Genomic DNA, 19812 nt, shown 5'->3' with positions numbered 1-19812 from the left:
ATACATACCTCAAAGGATTTTGATTGACCTTTCCATCACATAATTATAATTAATACCTATTTACATACACATAGATATAAGAATAAAATGACACCATAATATTATTATTTCTTTTATAATAGTATGATGTCACCCCATAATTATATCTACGTGCATGTAGATAGATATAAACCATAATTATTTTTCAATTTATAACCTTCAAATCTTTTTTTCATCTGTTTTATTTCATTTTTCTTACTTGAAACCGATCGTAACACTTGGCATTTTTATTTTGGCGTTCAAGAGCCAAGATATTCCTTTTATGTTATGGCTCCTTGGAAGCCAAGGAGACACACTACCTTTTATTTAAGAAGTCGAGAGAGAGGCGGAAGACATATATTTTTCCAAGCATTTGACTTATATTTTTTCAAGCATCCGACTTATATTTTTCTAGGCACCCAACTTCTATATTTTCCAAGCATCTGACTTCCATCTAGCACCCAATATCTCTACAATACCATCTGATATACCTCTATATTTTTTTTAGCATTGCCAATCTCTATTCTGTTTGGTTACTATTCTTCTTTGCTGAAGACGTGACTATAAATCACCTTGTGAATGCGACTGGAGATCTTTCAGAGGAAGAACTAAATCATTAGCGTTTTGCAGGGCTCCAAACATTTCTAGAATTATATCAGGTTATGTGGTCCATCAACCTCAAGTAATGTTATGAATTTTATTATCAGCTACTACTGTATACCGAACTCCTTAGTAGTAAGCAACAGTTGTATATCCATCATGCTTAAGTATCATCAATTTGACCCTCTTAAGGAGTTGTTTATAAAAAATAATAGTAAAGTATCCATGACATAGAATCGTAATTTGTTTATGCCATTGATAGTCAGAACCAAATGATATTTTCTGCAAGTCATAAAGAACATATTCTTTCAAATCACAGATTGTGAAAAATTGAAAACATATAATATTCATGTATCAGTTGAGAATCAACAGACAGAGCCGATTGCTCTGAGATTCCGGGCACCTAGGACTCATCTGCTGTATAGCCATGGAAAAGGCGAAGAGGTAAGATGGAATTTGCAATGACATGCAAGTGAAATCAGATATGATACAATAAATCTAAATAATTTTACTTAATAGCTCATGTTTGTCCATATTGCTGTTCCCCTGTTGTCAAGTTGAGCGGTGGTGATCGAGTCATTGAACCCATCAGAAAACCTTGGCCAAGGTCGTTTAAAGGCATGTTTGCCATCTAAGATCACTTGATGTCGGTGGTGCTAGTTATTCAGACATGTCCGTCCATAATTGTGCGGACATTCTAAACACCAGAATGCTTAGGTGGCTGGACTAAAAGTATCCCAAGCCTGATCTCGGGGTAGGGAGGGCCTTTCTAATTCAATAGATTTGTGTGGAGATAAGTATGGTCCGAGGTTGGGAGGTTAAGCCTAAGTCAATGCTTATCGTCTTACCAAAGCTCGAGGCTTGCACAACCAACTAAAGACTCACCAGATATTACTTGTATGTTTTCTTTTCTTCTTTTCATGTTAAGCATTTACTTTACTTGTATGTAGAAAAAGATAGTTAATCGTTATTCCAGTTATTACAGATGATCATTGATACGGTTATTTCAGTTAATCCTTATTATAGTTATAGTTAATTCAGTTAATTGTTATTATAGTTGATCATTGATACAATTATTTCCAGTGAGTCGTTATTATAGTTATTACAGTTGATCATTGATATAGTTATCTCAGTTGAACATGGTTATTTCAGTTAATCATTGGTAGTTAAAAACAATTAATGTCCTATGAAAAGGAATTCAGTTATTTGTTCAAAAATTTGTTGGGAAAAACTCTTTATAGATCGTCTTTGTTTTGTTATGAAATTTTTTTTGTTACACACGGATTGAGCTCCAATCTGAGATGCTAGAACAATATGAACAAAATATTCACCAAACACGCCAATACAAGTATTCGCAATCCAATTCCAGATATATAGATATAGGTATTTGTAAACAGAGATGGTGCGTGGATTTGCCAGATCCAAGCAAGTAATATAGAGACGGAATAGGGTGAGGGTTGAATCCCACCGAAACCAGAATTGTTAGGTAGGGAAGATCTTTCACTTCCGAAATGACAAACAATCCAAAACTCCAATAGGAATTCGCAAAACAAACAAATAATCCAAATCAAATACCAACTACTACCTACATGCCGTGCTTAAATAATAAATACCCTTCGGAGGAACTTCCGAGGGTTTACAAAGACAACCAATGGCAACACCTACTGAAACAATTAAATAAAAATGGGTCCGAGATATATTAAATCAATCAGCCCATAAACAAAGCTTTGATTAATTATTTATTTTATGACTGGAACATTGCACCTTTCAGATACCAATGGCGTGTATAAAGGAAGGGAGATTGGGGACATTTTAACATCAAACACACTTGAATTTCTCTCCTCTCCATTAGTGAATCACAATGACTTTCAGCAGTGATCTAGTCCTAACTGTGGGCAGCAAGTCAGCTCCGCTGTAGTAGAAAATTCCTCAGGGATAGGCTATACCATAACAGGGAATTCTTCAAGTAAGGCTGCGAATTGCATTGAGGGGGTGGATATAAAGGTTGAACAGATCCAGTAAAGATTGGGAGATAAAATCCTAGGAATGCAATAATTCTGGGCATGTAAGGCAGATTTATCCTCAAAATCAGAGATAAATCTAGGTTGATCCAAGGCTGCTTATTTTGAATCATCCAGTATAATAATTAACATGTGAAGCTTACAATATGGCAACAATCACAACCTTGGCCTTAAACAGGCCTAAAACATTACCTTTAGTGCTTCTAATATGCAACAGCAGAATGTTGATGATTTGGCTGATAGTTTTTATGATATTTGATTGTGACAATGTTGACATTATTGTTTTTGACCTGAAACATTGATGTAGTGGGTTTATTTTGCTATGTTGCTTTAATATTAGCATAGTGTTCTATGAACTTATTCGCTGCTGCCTATCTATCTATCTATCTATATGTATGTATGTATGTATGTATGTATCTCTAAAAACATAAATTCTAGTATAGACAAACCCAAAACGAATCCGAACCCAACCCGCTAAAAGTTTGAACAAACTTCAAACGTGAACCTTGAACCCAAATCCGAACTGGCAACTTAGGTTTGTACGATTAAATCCGGGCCCTTGATCTTGGATTGATCTTAGCCCTTTATTGCAATGAAACTACTATAAAAGGCCAAGGCCTTCTCATTTGTAATTCACAAGCTTAGGAGATTAGACTCAGATAGAGCTATTAGTGTAGGAGACTAGAATATATTAGCTAAGGGGAGACACTTGGTGAAGTTGTTACTATAATGCTTGTCAAAGTAATTGATAATTCATTGTTGGTTTTTGTAGTGAAATACTTAATATTGCTTTGAAGTGTTGCATGGTTTCCTTAATCTTTCACTTGGAGTAGATTTATTCTCATGTTGAAGTAGTTTAGTTGAATGGAATGTTTTGTGGATGTTTATTTGCTTGGTTCGAACAAATTCAGACCACTAGCTTCATTGGATCATTTAGGGCATCAGATACCATTGTATCATTCAAAGCTTCAGATACCACTGTATCATTTACGGCGTCAATACCACTGTATCATTCAGGGCTTCAGATACCACTGTATCATTTAGGGCATTAGATACCACTGTATCATTCCTTTCCTTCCGATGGCTTAACTGTGGCAATGACATAAGATTAGAAGATGTGCTCATAATCATTATTCTTATAAATGAAAGACTGAAATAACAATCCATCAGATAAATCTATCTCTCGCAAATAAATATATTCCACGTTCAGTTAGAAGATCAACCGATCTAATTGGTTGCCAATTATATTGACGATAAGAGCTGTTTTCATTTAAAGAAATAACTGTAATGATGATACAACTCAATTAATCTTACCTTCTACTTGAATATACATTGTAAAAGTAAAAATACTTTTTTCCGACAAATGCTTGAATGCATAGCTTATCTTTATCTGATGCACGTATGACATCTTGCGAAGAGGGGAAACATTGTCAGGGGCTTAACCACCCAACCACGGATCTTAAACTTATCCCCACTCTTTTTCTAACTAGAAAGGCCCTCCCTATTTGGAATAGACATAAAACATCTTGTCAGCCATTGAGCGTCCTGGTATCTAATCACACCACTTGACTTGACAATATGAGAAAACAATAAACATGATCATGCATGAGCTAATAAATGATTCTTTTTAAAAATGATAAACATTGTTATGTCACATTTGATTCTGTTTCAAGTTATTGCAGATTCCTTTTTCTCACCTCTTCACCCCTTTCCTTGGCTATACAGCCGGGTGAGTCCCAGGTGTTTAGATCTCAAAGCGACCAGCTCTTTCTGTTGATTCTCAACTGTTTCATGAATAATATATGTTCCAGCTTACAACAATTTGTGATTTGAAGAATGTGTTCTTTAAGACTTGTAGAAAATACCATTTGAATTATAATCTCCAATGGCATAATAAATATTGATTTCATAACATGGTTACTTGGTTTTTGTTTGCTATAAACAACTCTTTAGAGAAAGTCTAGCCAATGATATTAAGCAAGATAATTGTATCATGATATAGCTGTAGCTTACTACTATATAAATCAGAATGCTCTAGCAACTGGTAAGAAATTATATTGCAATATTGTGGATTTATGGTTAGCCACATAATTCTGGTATAATCTGAAGGAAAGAATGGAGTCTTGCTGGATGCTCAACAACTTGCCTCAGAAAGATCTTGAATGCCAATTTCTAGTATGAATGTTGCTCACGATTTCAGCAGAACTTCTGAATAACCAAGAATTGTGGATGGAAAACAATGCAATGGTTACTAATTGATAGAGCTATCGGGTGCCATGATAAACATGGTCAATAATGAAGAAGTCGGGTGCTTGAGAATGGAAGTTGGGTGCTAGAAAATGGAAGTCGGGTGCTTGAAAAATATGGATGTCTTCCGCCTCTCTCGACTTCTTAATAAAAGGAGATAAAATGTCTCTTTGGGTTCCAAGAAGTCGTAACATAAAAGAAGCGTCTTGGCTCTTGGACACCAAATAAATATGCCAAGTGTTTCAATCGGTTTCAAATAAAAAAATGAATAAAAAGATGGAAAAAGATTTGAAGGCTATAAAACGAAAGTAATTATGGTTTATATCTATTTACATGCACGTAGATATACTTATGAGGTGGCATCATTTTATTATAAAGAAAATAATATTATGGTGTTTATGGTGTCACTTTATTCTTATATCTATGTGTACGCACATAGGTATATATTATAATGATGTGGAAAAAAGCTCAATCAAAAACCTTTGAGGTACGTATTATTTTTTAATTAAAATAATTAATGTTTTAAATGTTTATTTAATAGCTCGTGCTGTTCCATTGATTGTATCCTGATGTTCAAGTTGCTAGGTCCTCAACCATGGTGATTCACGATTCATACCCATTTGCCCAGTGATGATGATGCTCTTGTGCCCAATTATTTTCTGACAATGCTTCTACCCCTACGACATGCTTCCTACAAGGAAATTCTCCGCAGTTAAATCATATTACCATAACAAGTTATTTAATCATAAATAATCATAACGGCTAACCGCCTTTTCAATTTCATGAATTTGTGATAAATAATCAACTAGTATGTTATCTTCACATGAAATTATAATGACTAACCATCTTACCATTTTGCAGGATTATAACAAATTTAATTGATGAGTAGGAGATAATTTCCATAGCAAGTCAAATTGTGATATTGCTATCAGGATTTAACTGTGTGATTTTTGAGTCAAACTCATTGTTGAATCACTACTCATGAAACATGGGTCAATGAGTTTGACTTAAAAATCACAGTTAAATCCTGATAGCAATATCACAAATTTAGTTGTCAACTGACTTCATGTGAACCTCAATGGCTATATGAACATTTTAAATTAGGTCAAAAATTGGGATGTAACAAAAGATTTGAAGATCAAAACTATATTTCCATTACACGTTGTAAAGCCAAATTTGTACGGGAAAAAGTTGATATCTATTGAATAAATTGCTTAAGTCCCTTTATGATAACCAACATATCACATCATAAAACCAAGCGAAGTGCATGATTAAGAAGGAACCTTGAAGTCATTTCATGAGCTTATGTTGCAAGCATAGCATGAGAGATGACATTATATCAAGAGAGGATTGGATATTTGATGTTTCAAAACATCGAGTATTTCATTTTGTATGTTGTAGTGGAACAAAATTCACATCAAATGACCAAAACGATTGCGATTAAAACAATAACCAACCCTCACGTTGTTGGTGCTTGTCCTCTGGTTCTTCTCTTTTGCCTCCTTACTTGAATGAAATAGTCATCAATTATTCAACTTACTTTAGTTGTCATAGTTTTCCGATATTTTGAGCTTCGACATCTTTTCCATGTCTGATCATATTCCTTCTGACTCCACAGGTTGTTTTGCATTCTTCCCTTTCTGTTCTTTGATAAAACCAATGCCACTTTTGATATATGGTGATCTTTGATTGTCAATTATTTATTTCAACATGTCAACGCTCTTTTCAAACTCTAATTTCAGCTAAATATAGCTTGATCAAGATCTCTTCTTAGTGCTACAATCTTTACTTCAAGTTTTCATGGTCTGTCTCTGATCATCAATCTTTCTATCAAAGCTTCCAAAATTCTCTTTGCTTCCTCTATGGGAACTTTCAGTTCAATGACAACCTTTTGCATTTCCATGTTTTAGTGTCAACCTTTCTACAACTTTTACTTCAATGGTCCTTTTATCTTCTGACCAACACACAATAATTCTTCCATAGGGTTAATTTCTTCATCATCTCCATACTTCATTTTGGTATTATTAGTAGAGGTCTCCATTGCTATGAACTAGAGATTTCTCACCATCATTTCTGGTACCACCTTAATCTTCTTCTTCATTAGATGCTCCATTGGCTTCATTCACAAAGAAATTCTTTTGAATTGTGATAAACTTCTTATTGAAATTCTTCTTCCCGTTCTTTTGACCTTCATAGTTGGATTCTTTTCGGGCACATTTAGCCATAAAGTGTCCCATCTCTCCACATCTAAAACATTTAAAAGATTATTTGCTCTTGTACGTATCAAAACCTTTATGCAGTCTTTTGAGAAAGTTTGCTTCTTCTGGATTTGATTTATCACCAGAATCTATATCATCTTCTTTCTTAGATGCTTTGAATACAATTTCCTTCTATGTAAATCTATCATTATTGAATCTTCTCTCAAATGTAGCAATTGCCCCATGCAATTCATCCAAGGTCAATCTGTTCTAATCATTATCTTCCCCAATTGAAGCCACCTTAGGATCAAATTTTGATAGTTTCTATCACCATCGTTAACTTCTTCACCAAGTCCTTTAATTGAGTAGACGACCTCACCAACCTGGAGGAATTACGTAGCAATGTTCTTATCCTCCTTCATCCTTAAGCTTTTAAACATGACTGCACAAGTTTGAAGCTTTGCTTCTTCGACTTTCTTATCTCATTCATAAATTATTTTCAGTAAATCCTACACTGCCTTTCTTATTTGCTTCATAAATTGTTTTCAATTAATTATCTCCTTTATAAATTATTTTCAACCAATCCCTCACTTGCACATATTTAGTGTTAGTTAAAAGCATGCATACTTACATTCCTATCTTTGACATTATTTTCATAAGCCTTCTTACCAAGCCGATCTCTTGGAGGAGAGTTAGTGATCTCATATCCTTCCAAAACTAGTTGCAAAACTTCAAATCTAGTTGCCATCAATTAGGATTCCATTCTTCTACTTGAAAAGCCATAATTGAATGTAAAGCACCAATCACAATTTGGCACTAACATTTAATGACAACCAAACTCAACCTTTTGAGTACTTTCTATGTACTACACTATCACAACTGTATGAGACTTAAACACCCTTTGAGTCTTGGCACCCTTTGGGTCTAGGCAACATGCAACACCCTTCAACACTCAACACACCGTAGTGCCCTTCGACACTCAACCTTCAACACCTTTTCACACTTGACACCCTTCGGCACCTTCGACACCCTTTGACACTTGACAATGTTGTCTGAGTCCTCTAATTTTACCTGTAATATTATGTGGTGGCTTCACAATTGACAATAACAAAATGTGACCTGTAATATTATGTGGTGGCTTCACAATTGACAATAACAAAATGTGCATGCAGATCCAACAAATAATAGTATTATAACTTTTATCGATAGATCTTCAACAAAGCAAATTTTTTGAGATAATCTCCAAATTTGTCTCTGAAGGAGACTTTACAAATTTGCCAAATTAAGCACAAGGTGAAGTATTTGAGATGATATTTCGAATAGAAGACTAATGTGAGGAATGACTCCTTAAATTGCATATACAAACTAGGGAGGGTCTTCCACCTGAGAAACTACATACATCCAAACCACCTTCAAGCTCTAGCTTCTAGCAATAAAAGGAAGAGTTCATTCCATTATGATTTACAATGCTTAGACTATCTCCTTATCCTTATAAAGGATGTAATGGGCACCCTTGAATGTCCCAAAAAACTAAACCAAATTGCTGAAAGGAATTATTTCAAACAGTTTGCATTCAACCTCTTATTTCTCCGTTTAATGTTTTAAACCCCTTATAACTCCGGAAATCAAACGTTTGTTTGTTTGTTGTGTCTTGTGCATGGAATTGGTATCATACAACATAAACAAGAAAGAAACTACAATAATATGCAAAGTGGAAATGAACTGCTGCCAATAAAATGTTATTTTCAGAATTCATAAAACCAAATACATGGCAGATTTATCAACTCACTAATTACTTCAGCTTTATTGACATAATACTCTAGCCCATGCTTTCGAACTTGCTGCTACAGTGCCGCGTGAATAGTGTTGCGTGAATAGTGCCGCATGAACAGTGCTGCTACAATACTTTGTCCTTCAATCAGTCCACTACTTTCGTAATATCATTCCCTCAAAGCGGCATAAGCGTCGGACAAGTAGTGAAGAAGATATGAGCAAAATACCAAATCTGCCTGTAGCTGGAAATGCAACTAAACTGCTTGATAATGAAGCCGATAACAAAGAATTCCAAAGGTGAAACTCCAAGGGAATGACGTCTAGAATGTTACAAGAGAGGATAAATGTCCTCAAATGCCAAGAACGGAGCTGCAACTCACACACCAATTTCTTCTCATATTCAACCTGTCTAATGAAGCCACAAATGCTTCCTTTTATTCTATTTCCAAGGGTTCGCTCAACTCATATGGGCAATGTGGGATAAAAGATGTGTAATATATAAAACATATATTAAAATACCCCTTATGTCTCCCTTGGGTACACATCCCCATAAAATAAATATTAAAGTAACACTTTAATATTTTACAATTAATTTAGACGTTACTTTAATAAAACTTCAGGCATTAAAATGTATTAGCAATCGGACTCCGAATAATGCGAGTGATAGCTCATTAGAAAGCTCTCACCGAGGAGTATCAAATCCAATCACTAAAATTGACTTGCACTGTGTCCTGCCGACTTACTAAAAATAGTAAGTATGCTTGAAACTGAGTAAATCAACTTTGTTTTGGCCCAAACTGGAAATGACTAGGCAAAAACACTCCAGGATCCCATTAAACCCTTCGTTAGCCCTTGGGACCATGTAGAACAAGGTTAACGCACACACTTGGTCAACTGCTAAAATGGGGACATTACAAAGGATTCCAAGAAGCCTCCGAAAGGTTACAATAGGTTGGCACAAGGAAGTATTTAGATGGTTACAATAGGCTGACATAATTTATTATTTTATTAATCACTCCCATTTATTTAATAATTAACCTAATTAATTAATAAGTCCTTTTGATATTATTTAAATTTTAGGGCCACTTAATTAATTAAGTCACTTTATTAAAAATTGGGGACATTACATTTAGTCCATGAAAAAGCGGAGTACGATATCTAGAGAAACCTTCTAGAGTGCCTGTGTGCGTCATTTCAGATCTACCTCAAGTGGTTAAACTTCTTCAAAGGAATCTTGCTTTGATACCAATTGTAGTGCACATAATATATTTTGGGGGTGGTGAATCAGTATATGCAACTTTTAAACTTAGCTCAGCATTAATAGCTTTATCCGAGCATGAGCCTTAGAACATTAATACAGCTTTAACAAATTTCATAAGATGTAACTATTCAGCAACAAACAAACATGCAAACACTAGATATGCACAGTAACCCAATGGGAAAAGCCACCGTAAGAATCAGTTGTTTGGATCTACTATCCAAATCCCACCTCACAAAACAATGAATCACTTATAATCATGAAGTAGGCACCAACCTATTGGAGACACTAATCCCTTGTTGTAAATGTGAGCATCAACCCATTGGCCTAAGTAACAACTCAGTGACTAAGACTTCGAGTTTAACAGTAAATTATGAAATGTGGACCTTCAGATGTATTGATCAAAATCAAGTAATTGTCATTCAAAGCATATCATATTCTAACAATGGTGCTCTTACATCAAGATGCTTCAAACAACATCAATCTTCAATGTGCATGATATGAGTGTTGGCAATTTGGTTAAGGTAGTATAGTGTTGTCATTAATGGCAACATTATGCAGTGTTAAGGCAGCTGAAGTCAAAGGATAAGTTTATTGCAAGCTTACCAAGAAAATTGTCTATGACAGGATTACAGGGTACAAGCATGATGTTTTGTTCGGCGAGCTTCACAGAGAACAGATATTGTTATGTGGGATAAGAGGAAGGTTATATGGACATCCTAGAAGATGCTATTAAGGCTGCTAAACTTTATATTGAGTTTTGAATATGTTTGAGTAAGTTTTCCAGTAACTGACTTGACATCGCAGAATCAGAGCAGCATGTGTAAGGATTTTGGTCAAGGAATTGTTTTGACTTGTCAAAACAAGTACTTGACAAGGTAGGGACGACATCCTAGATGTTAATCCTTACATGGCAGAATATAATATTGAGTTTTGGAAACGTGTGAAGAAGGTTAAGGCGGATAGATTAAAGTTTTCATTATAAAGGAAGAACCTTTTGATTAAGCGAAGTATGCAATTGTATTGTAATTATATAATTGTTATGTGAGCACTAAGATGGTATTGTACAAATGCGAAATAGATGATCAGAGCAGAGCAGGCTGTTGTATGAATGTTTTATATGCGAGGAACTACAAGGACTAATCAAATATTCAAGAGATCAGCACAATCAAGGTTTTTGTATCTATCTATATAGCTTGTAAGGTTGTATATGCTTTTGTGGGCAGTGGGCTCAACTTGTATTTTGTATTGTACTTACAACTCCTAACAGGGTTGAGACTTCTAACAAGGCCTAGTCCTCTAACAATGACAAATACACTATGCGTGTAATAGACTCCTAGCTAGGTCAATATTTTTCACATGACACTTTTGATTAGTGGATCCTTTTGTGGGTACCATCCCCACCAATTTTTCTGTAGTTAAAAAAAATGGTGTTATGAGTTTCCTTATGTTGTGCATGGTTTTACTTTTCAGTTTACTCATATATGCAAGTTTAAGGTTTGTAAATGATATCCATATTTGGGCAGAAAGTTGTTTAAAATACATAACTGATTCACCCCCCCCATAAGTGGACTTTACTTTCTAACAATGAGCTTGTATCCTCAAAAATACCTCCTATTATTTCAACTATCATAGTGGGACAAATCTTAGAACCCTTATATATGTATTACAATTACACAATCACGTACATAAATCGTCCTCTAATAAAGATTATTTCATTTGGAAGCTTGCTTCCAACATAGGGCCTAAGTCAAATGTATAGTAAGCCAGGTCCAGTAGTACACACTCTTCACCAGAAGATGCAACATGCCATTCAAATCCCAGCGTAGCCTTAACTGATCCCAAGGGTTGTTCTTGTGAAATCTCGGAAGGATATATACATGTTCCAATGCATAAGCAAGTTAGCCATATCAAACATGTAATTACTTCTGGCACACGAAGCTTACACACAGTTCCATACAAGGAAGCATGTCATATGGATCATAGTGGGGGTCAACATGATCTCAAGGAACATTCAGAATTTTGATTTTCGACAGTGTATAATACACTAGATTTCTGCTGCATCACTCTGAAACACAAACACAGTCTGTCATCAAACTGGTAAAGCAACCATTTGTTCTGCTAAACCAGAAATTTTGAAACACCAGATATTGATAGAAAATATGTAAGCATATTCTCCATTCAAATAGCATGACATTATTGTTGAACATTAATGAGCATAGAGCATGCAGGTGGCTATTATGCGATAATAATAATTGTTAGTTAAGGGGTACAACAATAAAATAGTTGTTTCCAAAAGGTGTGTGTTAGGGACTGTTGGGGGACTTAACCAACCGTCGGGTCTATTTGTATCCACAATGGAAGGAAACAAACTATCATTTTTTGGTGATGTATTGGAGATTATTATGCTATGAAAAGTTATATCATTCTGCCATATCTCGCATTGTATGTTCTGTATTCTCTCTAGTTATTTCTGTGACGCCATCCATGATAGGTGTCTAGTATTATTGTTGAATGGGTATACTTGCACTATACTAGTTAATACATTTTGAATTAGGCATCCAATAGACATACAAGGTTGCTAGAATGTGGGTAATTAGCCAACTTCCCAGGACAAACTTCTGGATCACTTCCATTGTCATGAATAGATGTACTATGCTTTTACAGACATGTCTCAACCAATTTTAAATCATATCAATTAATGGTATTGCAATCACTCAAGATGCAGATCTGACATGATGTGATTTATAATTTACGTTCCCTGGATATTGTAGCATATTGCTATTCCTTGACACTGCTTCTGTCAACATACCTTTAACATCAATGACAATATATATTCAACAAAATGAGTGTGCAACATTGAGTAAAAAGTGTGAAGTACGTAATTTTTAACCGTTGGGAGTATGGAATGACTGGGTGGTTGTAGTATCATCTCATCATTCTTGCAGCACTAGGAATATGTCTGATGGCCTCCTTGTGGTCTACCAAAGTTTGATAGCAATATTGTTTTATAGAAAGGTCTTCTTGGTTATATTGAGTCTTGAAACTGAATTATGTTCCTGCAACATTAAGAAGGCAGAGTAAATTTTATGGATTATGTAATTTTTTCGTGATATCAAATTCACATCTAAAAGCATAGCATGCTTATAATGTTTAAAGACAAACTGCCATTTTAATGTAAGTTCACATTTGAAATAGTCATATTTGCATAAAATAATTCATAGCGCTCAAATATAAAATGGTGGTCTAGAAGGTTTTTTTAGTTTCCAAGTCACTTCTCAAAGCCAAAAGTGAAAAAAATACAAACATGGCAAAGATTATATATTTTCTGTTTCCTATTACCTCTTAATCAGCTCATTTTAAAAATGTGTGGCTCCCATTGATTTGATTTTTGGGCTTTCTCATGGATTTTCATTCTATTAAGTAGATGAAATCAGGAAATACAATCAAAGTTGAAGAGTATAGAGGGATTACATTGATGCTAGCATGCGAGATATTTAATTAAATGCATCCTTGCTTGTTAGTTTTGCTTCCACTGATTCCGTACACAACTGTTGATATTCTATGTCAGGATGGTGCTTCATTGCTGCACTATGCCGTTCTGGTTAACGCGATTCAGACACTAAAATTGTTAATCAAGAACAATCTTGATGTAAATATTGCAGATAATGTAAGAAATTACGTGCAATTATTGATCCTGTTTGAAATTTTGAATAATTACATTTTCAGATACTTTAGTCGGTTAGGATTCAATTTTGCAGGAAGGATGGACACCTCTTCATCTTGCTGTGCAAAGTAGGGTGAGAGATGTAGCAAAGATTTTGCTGCTCAATGGAGCTGACAAGACAATAAAAAATAAGGTATCTAGATAGAGTATCATTATTGCTGCAATGGAAATAGTTCCAAACAGAGACTAGGAAACCAATACTTGTATTTGAAAAATAATTACCAACTGCCATTCCACCAATGTATGGAATCTTGTATAAGTTATGATGCTTAGTAGACCACTGTGACATATGCCAGTTGATAGATTGTCTTTTGATCAATCTCTGTCCATAACTAGGAAGTAATTAGTTTGATTTTCCACTGGTGTTTGATACATTTAAATCATATCAGGTGTATTCTGTAAATTCTGGGGTCCTGTTTGTGAATAAATAAGATGAAAATTGTACCTTGCGGAATAGCCAGGTTTGGACTTTTGGTTTATTACCCATAACTACAAGTGAGAAATCAAGTGGTCAATTCTCTATAAGAAAATGCTGTCATCAGACGTTGGAATTCATTCATGATGGCTCCTGACATTATTCTTGAGCACAAAAATCCACAAGAATTTATAAGGTTAATTCTCAGCATCCAGAAAATGCCTTTCATATAGTGGATAACTTGGTCTGTATACAAGGACTGACATAGATAAAGTTGGCATGCTATATTCAATGTTCATTATACTGTTGAATGCAAATTAAGTCACTGTTGGCAAAAAAATGTCATTTTCACAATGCAAATAATAGTAAAATACACAAGTCCTATTCAATCACCTGTGCTCAAAAGGGTCCTATAATGTCTGACGAATGTTTTATCAATGTTATGATATGAATATTTGAAATTTCTGTATATTTTAAAAACTTCCCTGTTTTTGAACAGCCATCCCCTCCCGTCCCTTGACGGTAAACATGCACCGCTGTCCTTGTCCCCGAAACTCTGTGGAGCTTTATAACATGACTTTGTCTTCCTACACATACATCTGACTCCTATAGCCATTGGCTATGATACATCATTTCATGCTGATGAGTAGTAATCTTCATGGTCCTTGCTTACAAAGAACTGCTCTTCATTAGGATGGCTTGTGAGGTATACAAAATAAAAAATCACCATACTGATCCTATATTACTGAGGGATATGACATTAATGTGCAATGCATTTGATAATTGCTGATGAGCAAATCCAGGTTCATATGATTTGATTAAAAAAATTCTCTAATTTAAAGGAGCAACTATGCAAATACTCCTGACTGAAATGGTTGTTTGCAACCACAGAATAGTTATTTTTCTTATGTTAAGGCTCTAGATAGATGTTGAAGTGGTCAGTAGGAAGAACTCGCGACTTTTCCTTTTGCTTGCAAATGGAGCTGCTGTCTTGGATGGTTTACTTTTTTAGTTGTATAGTATGGTATTTCAGACACAAATTTTCTTTCAATCACAGAGTAGTTATTTTTATTTTCGTTAAGACAGGCAGATTATTGTGTAAGATTTAATTTTCTAGTTGAATAGCATGGTTTTTTCCTTCACATGCAATATTCTGATGTTTGAGATTTTATATAATTTATATGTATGTGTTGTTGTCAATACCATATATGCAATATTCTGATATTTGAGATTTTACATAATTTATATGTATGTGTTGTTGTCAATACCATATTTTTTTTTCGTCAATAATTTTCATTTATTGTCTTTTCAGGACGGGAATACGCCTTTTGATGTCGCTATAAGCTTAGGAAAGGGATTTAAAACCTATGAAATGACAAAGTTATTGAAGCTTGTACCAGCAGCACAAATATAAGGTGATAGTTTGTGAATATCATTCTTTGGATTTATGTTGAGTCAGTTTACATTGTTTCTGTGTGAAAATCCCATCAAATTAATCAAATGAAATAATGATGTTATTGAAGCTTGTCCCAGCAGCACATGTATAAGACAGTAGCTTGTGGATATTGTTATGAGGATTTACCTTCACCCAGTTCACATGTATTGTGGGAATATCTCATTAAATTATTCAAAGGGAATGCATTAAGAATATTGCAGGCTTTCTTGCAAAAATATTTGTAGCATCAACAATTGTTACATGATTTTGATTTTTGTTCTTGTCTTGTGACTAAATTTGATGTATTTGTAAGAATAATACCTCCGTTTTCTATTGAATATTTATATATTGGCCATGTATATCAAGAATATCCAACATTTGTACTTGTTTTCATGCATCATAAGATGTGGCTGTTCAGAAGTATTGTTCATATAGTGCTTTTCATATGCTTTGAGGACTATTTTAGATACTTTGCTAATATCTGATTTGTTCTATGTCAGTGAAGTCCGAGTTGAATTTATCCTTCACCTAGATTTAGAAGTCTACATGGTCATTTGCTGCCCACTTGCGGTGAGCAGGTTCTGGACTGTTTTACCTTATTCGTAGTTAAATGTTATTCTGATGTTCTTCATCCTCTTCAAGTGTGGCACCAATGGAAGGTTGATCCAGCTCTTGAAACACCCTACAAATTGTCTCACGTTTCATTTCATTGGCATGAAATTTTTGATGTCTTAATATATGATGAATTTACACATATGTGGAACTAATCTAAAGTTGTCAGCTAGTTTAGGAACCCTTCAATCTGTTTCTAGACATCTGATACATGTTGTATTATGAGATACTTTATCATGTTGTGCAAGTGAAAATATAAACCCATAAAATTAAATAATATTTGTTGCACAAATTAGGTGCAAAATAAATAGAGAAGACAAAATAGAATAATAGAGGACATTTATGTGGTAAAAGCTTGACAACATGCCAAAGAAAATCTAAGGGGCAAGGTATCAGTATTTTTATTCCTTAGAGAAACTAATGACGATTCTCACAGCTACTGATATTATTATTACTGTCTTCAAGCCAACAAATATGTATAGAATGTATTCAAGATAACAGCCATCATCAAATTGATGAGATTAATTGGCCAAGAATTTTTTGAAATGAAGACTCATGCTCCTCCTATGAAGATTCCCGCTCAGGTTTCGATGTTTTCTGCTCTGGCTTCTGTGACGCTCAGAAGCCTCCCGTTCAGACTGCTTCTCACGCCCTAGTTGCTCTTGCCATTGCTACTCAGGCTTCTGCCCTCGGTGACACTGATTCCCTTCGCCCTTCGGTTGTGGTGCTGCGGCTCGGGTTGGTTCTGCACCCATTGCTCCAGCTGTTCATGCTGTGAATGCTTCTCCTGTTCGATCTGCTCTCTCTAATGTGGATGTGGCTGCCTATGAGGCAGATATTATTGCTTCTATGAGGAAGGGACTCCGTTCAGCTGCTGTTAGTCGATCGACTGACTCTGTTTCTATAAGTGATCTGATTGTGCTTGATCTTGAACAAGATATTGTTGATGAGATCAATACATATGTGGTGGATTACTCTTCTACGGCTGCTATTTTTTCGTTTTAGGGATTTTTGGCCATCTCTTTCAGATTTGCACGCTTGGATTTCCAAATATTGGGAACCAATCATTTCAGATGTAGTGCAGATTTACCCTGTGGCAAGGGGTTTTTTTATTGTGAAATTTGCTAATGCTGATGATAGAAATGCCATCCTATGTCGTGGTTTCTCTTGGGAGGAAAGATTTCCCCTGATGGTCAAACTTTGGTGCCCAGCATTTAATTCGACTACTAAAACTTTTAATAAGATGCCTCTTTGAGTGCAGTTGCCGAATCTTCCCCTTCACTTTTGCCAGGATTCTGTCTTGGAGGTTGTGGGGGATGCCATTGGAGATTTCATATTGGTTGATTCGGTTTCTTCCAATGTCTATAGGACAACGTATGCTCGCATCCTTGTAGAGATCGATGTCTCCAAGAGGCTCCTAGCATTATTGAAGTTGGCTTCTCCTAATGGTTCTTGGATTCAGCTTCTTGATTATGAGGGTATTCCTTTCAGATGTAGGAAATGTCATAAGACTGACCATCTTGTTGCGTGATGCTCCTTTGACAAGTTTAGATCGAAGAAATCACCTTCTTGGTGGTTGGCAGTTTCAGAGAATCACTATACGGTTTAGAAAATATCCATTGATGTGGATAGGTTAGATAGCTTGTCTCATACTTATACTTTGGCTGAGGATTCTGTTGTTGTTTTCGATGATTTGATTGCTGTTCCAATGATAGATTTGCATCAGAATGTTGTTTTTGACCCGTTGCCTGTTGTTGTTCTTGTTGATTCGTTTATTGTCCCTTTGGCGGCTTTGAGTCAGAATTTTGATGCTATCCCTTTTTTTGAGCTGACTCTCTCCAGAACACTGTTGTTGGTGCTTCTCCTGCTGTGGGGGTTAGTGGGGATTGGCAGAAGGTTGTTGGGAAGGTGGAGGATGGTTGGACATCAGTTAAAGGAAAAAAAGGCAAATCCTCTAATCCTTCATTTGATATGTCTTTGTGTTCACAAAAGACTAGACCAAAATATAAATCTTGATGGTTTGTGGCTTCTTGGGTTGTTTGCCGTTTTGTTGGGAACTCTGGTGTGTCCCTCTAGTTTGTCGGGTGGTTTTCCATAGTTGTTTTAAGATCTTCATTGTTATATTTTTCTTGTCCTTTGTAAAAGGTTTGGGGTCCTTTCAAAATCCGTTTTTACTTGATCAAAACAACCATCATCAAATTGAGAAAAATAGATTTTTCCTTTAAAAAAAGAGTGGATTCTCTTAAAGAAAAAGTAGTGTTTCCTTGTGAGATTTGTTCTACTATTTTAACTGATATTATTATCCAACAATCTCCACCTTGACAACAATTTATTTGATACCTACCCAAAGTCCATTCATCTTTTTCTCTATAGCCAAGAGAAGCCACTCCTTCCATCACTAATCCGTCTTACAAAATGGTATTTGGCCCAATTGTGACAAGTTGAAGTTCTCATCAAATGGAGAGCACTTTGATTTATGACAAATTACAACCACTTTGTTCTGCAATTTTCGAAACTCTTCCAAAAGACCTTTCAACCAAAATGCCTCTTTACAAGCATATGAAACATCCATATACTCTACTTCATTGGTGGATAAAGCATCTATTTTTTGAAGACTTGACATCCAACAAATAGGCCCTCCTCTAAGAGTAAGGACATAACCTAAAGTAGATATACTTTTGTTGAAATCACCTACAAAATCTGAATGAACAATACTAAAACTATATCATTGCAACCATTATAAATGATATAATAATCATTTGTGCCACTGAGATACCTAACCACTCATTTCACTGCTGCTTAATGCTCTTTACTTGGATTTTCCATGTACCTTCTGACGACTCCAATTGCCTGTGAAATATTTGGTTTTGTTCATACCATCACATACACTAAACTTCCTATTGCATTAGCATATGCTACAAGACATTTATAATCCTTTCCTTCTTTGGTACTAGTACATGAATGTGAAGAAAGATTAAAATGGGAAGCTAAAGGAATATTTGCTAGTTTCACATTCTTCAACTGGATTTTTATTACGATTTTCTCCACATGTTTCTTCTACGATAATAAAATGTATTATGTTGAGAAATGAGAATCGCTTGCAGATGTAATTGCATTGCTTGTAAGGTATATGTTTTCCAATGGCAATGATATCACACTTATTTATATTAAGGAAGAGACATGGGGAGACATGTCTTCTCATAAGACATGCCTATCCATTATTGTCTAATTAATATAATAACAAATGATTATATATATATATATATATATATATATATATATATATATATATATATATAAGCACTTTAGTCTCATAGTTTATCCAACTAAAGCTACCAAACATCAACATATTTTATGTCTAGAATTTGTTGAGTTCCTAGATCGTTCATATCAAATGGCCTAGCCCACTGAGCCTAACTTGCAAATTTCAACCATGCTTTTGCTTTCTAAAAGCATATTGTCAATATATAACACCAAGAGGATGATTTAAACATTTTTCAATTTTCAT

At 35.0% G+C, this 19812-nt stretch overlaps 1 protein-coding gene across 3 annotated transcripts in view; it reads left to right on the top strand.

Annotated features, from left to right (window-relative positions):
- LOC149540938 (uncharacterized) overlaps positions 1–16581 on the top strand; it is a 53892-nt gene extending 37311 nt beyond the window's left edge. Inside the window, exons 5-8 of one of the 3 annotated variants that reach the window (XM_089802006.1) lie at positions 13687–13785; positions 13877–13975; positions 15570–15672; positions 16193–16581. In XM_089802006.1, the coding sequence (XP_089658132.1) occupies positions 13687–13785; positions 13877–13975; positions 15570–15671 (300 nt within the window). In that variant the 3' untranslated portion in view covers position 15672; positions 16193–16581. Of the gene's footprint in view, positions 1–13686; positions 13786–13876; positions 13976–15569; positions 15673–15780; positions 16078–16192 lie in introns of those variants that run through there. The other 2 variants (XM_089802007.1, XM_089802005.1) reach the window with 2 other exon arrangements.
- The last annotated feature ends 3231 nt before the right edge of the window (positions 16582–19812 follow it).

This window comes from Cupressus sempervirens, chromosome 9 (assembly GCF_028749045.1).
Source record: "Cupressus sempervirens isolate cs-2001-9-10 chromosome 9, ASM2874904v1, whole genome shotgun sequence".
Classification (NCBI taxonomy): domain Eukaryota; kingdom Viridiplantae; phylum Streptophyta; class Pinopsida; order Cupressales; family Cupressaceae; genus Cupressus; species Cupressus sempervirens.
This window is presented reverse-complemented; position numbering and strand designations above follow the sequence as displayed.